Source organism: Polistes canadensis, unplaced genomic scaffold (genome assembly GCF_001313835.1).
Source record: "Polistes canadensis isolate GaletaPanama2010 unplaced genomic scaffold, ASM131383v1 scaffold_125, whole genome shotgun sequence".
Classification (NCBI taxonomy): Eukaryota; Metazoa; Arthropoda; class Insecta; order Hymenoptera; family Vespidae; genus Polistes; species Polistes canadensis.
In genome coordinates this window covers 342,844-346,577 of record NW_014569672.1, presented here as the reverse complement: position 1 = coordinate 346,577, position 3,734 = coordinate 342,844, and the positions used below count along the sequence as shown (strand labels likewise).

General features: G+C 32.4%; 1 protein-coding gene across 14 annotated transcripts in view; it reads right to left on the bottom strand.

Annotated features, from left to right (window-relative positions):
• Positions 1-2,222: 2,222 nt before the first annotated feature.
• The window catches only part of LOC106788091 (forkhead box protein P1-like), a 279,321-nt gene continuing 277,809 nt past the window's right edge, over positions 2,223-3,734 (bottom strand). For all 14 annotated transcript variants that reach the window (XM_014751019.1, XM_014751018.1, XM_014751028.1 and 11 more), the window contains one exon: positions 2,223-3,477. In XM_014751019.1, coding sequence (XP_014606505.1) covers positions 3,228-3,477 — 250 coding nt within the window. In that variant the 3' untranslated portion in view covers positions 2,223-3,227. The remainder of the gene's footprint in view (positions 3,478-3,734) is intronic.

Here is a 3,734-nt window from a genome sequence, read left to right as displayed (position 1 = left end):
AATAATAATAATAATAATAGCGTAACAACTAATCGTAAAAGCGAGCCCAAAACGGCACCGTACTTTTTAAAGCTCGTCGAGAAATAAAAAACCAGACCCTTTTTTTTTATGCTTGAATTTTCAACGAAAGAAAACGCGCCTGTCCTCATACCCCTTTCTTCTCTTCATCTTTCTTTTATTTTTCTATTATTTTTCTGACATAAATTACGTGGCTAGTTAAAAAAAAAAAAAAAAAACAAAAAAAACAAATAAAATAAAATAAGAAAATATAGTTGATCGTTGACGACACGAGCGTAGATAAAAAATAGACAAAAAAAATTAAGTTCTAATTCGTAGAAAAAATTTTACGAGAATACGAACGAGGGAATAAATATGGCGATAACTATAAATGCAAATATGGCGGACACGATATGTTCTAAAGAATATTCGTTGGATAAAAAATAAATGAAACGATTTAGTCGATACGAAGAAAAAGCGAGATCTTCCGAAACAAAAGTTGAGCCCGTTTTCGTTTTAACATTCCTCGAGAGTGTTCGATATTTTCGATACGACAACGAAACGAGGATTGGAACGATTTTAGCCCAAAAGAAAACACATAGAAAAGGGTCGGTTTTTTTTATGTAATCCTTTTATAATCGATACCTAAAAAAAAAAAAAGAAAAAAAAAAATAGTTAAACTCTCTCGACGCGGACGAGCGTCTCGGAAGATGACGAGTTTTTAATGTCATTCATATTATTTTTGTTTAATTAATTCTTTTTATTTAATGATTCTTATTTCCTTCATTTATTTCGTTTTTTTTTCTTCTTTTTTTTTTCCTTCTCTTTTCTTTTTGGTTGTAAATCGAGCACGATTTTTCTTGGATTATTTATTTATTCATTTATTTATTTATTTTCTTTCTTTCTTTCTTTCTTTCTTCATTTCTGTCTTCTTTTCTTGCGATATCCTCTATGATAATAAAGGGAGGACTAGGAGTGGACGGGGATTGGGTGGTTGGGTAAGTGGTGTTTGGGGGGAGGATCGACATCTAATTTTTTTCATTGATTAATTCCGATACGTATACGCCGTTATATATATATATATATAATATTATGTATATGCAAATACACAGTACTTTGAATTGTATATCGTTACTTGTATTATATTTTTTTTCCCTTTTCATTTTCTTTCCCCTTTCAATGGTTTCATTATACTTTTTTTTGTTCCATTATTTTATTTATTTATAGAGCTTCTTCGTCGTCGTCATTTTTAAATAAACCACCGATAAACGCTCGAGTACTCGATCGATTGCAGATTTTATTTTTATCATTTTTATTCTTAAACCCATCCCCCCCCAATTGATATACTAATCGTTAGTCTTTTTTTTTAATTCTTTCTTCTAATCGAGCTCGGGTGTCTTCTGTGTTTTTACTTTTACGTGTACGCATGTGTGAGTGTGTGTGTGTGTGTGTGTGTGTGTAGTAATCGCACGTGTTTCTCTCTTTCTCTCTCTTTCTTTCTTTTCTTACAAAGTAGCTCGTTCTCTCTCTTCATCTACGATTTTTTTAAAAACTCTTCGACTACTTACGAGTATCATTTTCTAAATTTCTAAACGTGACTACGATCAAGGATGAAATATCAAAGTTTTATCGCACCCGCTTTTAGCGTAATTTTTTTTTTTTTTTTTTTTCTAAGTAGAAAAGACTTTTCCGTCGTAAATTTTGTGAAAAAAAAAAAAAAAAAAGAAAAAAGACAAATAATAAATAACAATAAGTTATTCCTTTTTTTGGCTTCGTCAAGATAGAACGCAAAATAAAACTTCATTTTTTCACCCTAAATCATCGTTCATCGTGTGTAATTAAATCGCTTAGCGATTAATCTTCTACTAATACGATTTTCAAAAATTTCAACCGATCACATCGGCCGAATTGTATCATCGTCATCAACGTACTTTTGTCGAGATTCTCACAACGTATTATTTATCTACAAAGTTGTATAAGAAAAATTTTCACGATTAATCTCGATCGTCGATCATCCAAGGATTATTTATCTATTCAAAATTTATTTCATTTTGTTTAATTAAGATTTATATTTGAAATCCTTCGATCGTTCGTCAATCGTTACCAAATCGTTTAGGAGGGGAGAGTATAGTACGTATTCGTATGTATAATAAATGTGCGTCGTAGAAAGTTTGAAAAATACGCGCGCACAAAATTGAAAAAGTCGAAATATTGAGAAAAAAAACAAAAAGAGAAAATGAAAAGATAATAGGTATAAGAAAAAGAAAAGAGAAAATGAAAAGATCGAAGAGAAAGAAGGAGCCACCGGTAAAAATCGATTCTTCAATTCTGCGTCTCGTATTCTTTTCACCTTTCTTTCTTTCTTTCATTCGTTTCTTTTCTTTAATCCTAATTATAATGTACATGAGAGAGATTTTTTTTTTCTTCTTATTTTTTGTATATATATGTATACGTATATATATATATATATATTATATATATCTTATATATATACATATAAATGATAATATGTATATATATATATATATATCATATATAGATCATAACCGCGACTTCGTAAAGGAAATACAACGGGAGATAAATGAAAAACGTGACATCGTTGTTCGCAATTGCTTGAGTAAGGATATGGATAGCACAGCGTGGCCTTGGTTTCTTTTCTTTTCTTTTCTTTTTTTTGTTTTTTTCGTTCTTTTTATCTTCCTCCCAACTTTCCCACGCATTTCGCTTTCTCTCTCTCTCTCTCTCTCTTTCTAAGTTTCTTCTTCGTTTCACTTAATCTTCTTCTTCGGCTTCATCTTCTTCATCTTCATCTCGTTCGGTTATCTTCATCTCTCTTTCTTACGTCTCGAAGTGTAGCCACATTTGAGATAATGCAACTAGGATATGATGATTCGAGGGGTTTCGTAGGAAGAGCTGAGCGAATGACCCTCCGAAGGACCCTCCTTCGTCCTTTTGAGCTTTCTTCTTATTTCCTTCCATCTTGGTCGTCGTAGAAACGTACTGTCGGATTTTTCGAACGATTCGAAAAACTTGTCGCTCTTTATTACATTTTCCCCTTCTTCTTCTTCTTCATCTAATTCTTGTTGTTGATCATTTTCTTCAGCTTCTTTTCCATCTCCTCCTATTATTACCCTTTTCTTCCACCTCCTTCGAAAACTCGTTCGTCCTCGAACTCGAACGAGACAGCCTGACACGGTACCGTCCTCCTATCGGGCTCGAGTCGAACGATACTACGCCTCAATCTGATCCTCCGGGCTCATTATGTCGGGTGCCATCGAAAGGTCCTCTGCAATATCCTCGTCCTGTCCCGAATCGTGCTCGTGACTTTCTGGATACTCTCTCTCGTCCACCTGATCATCTTCTGCCTCTTGTTCCGTTTGCGCATCCATCAACTCACGTTTTATTAATCTCGTTAGCTTACCACCCTCCGGGCTCTGACCTTCCTGCTTTATATGCACTCCTGGTTCATCCAGTGGTGACCTATTTTTTTTTTTTTTTTAATCAAATACAACATCGTTATTTTAATTAAATCATTTTGATATATTTATGATAGGTTTAGGTGATAAAGGAAAATATGTGGACTCAATTTTAAGAATCAATTGTTTCTGTTTTATTTTTTCTTTTTTTTTTTTTTTTATTAACTACGATTCAATTAATTGAGTAATTTAATAGTTTTTGTTTAAAATGAAAAAAAGAAATGAAGATCATCGGTTACATTATATTTAAATATATAACTT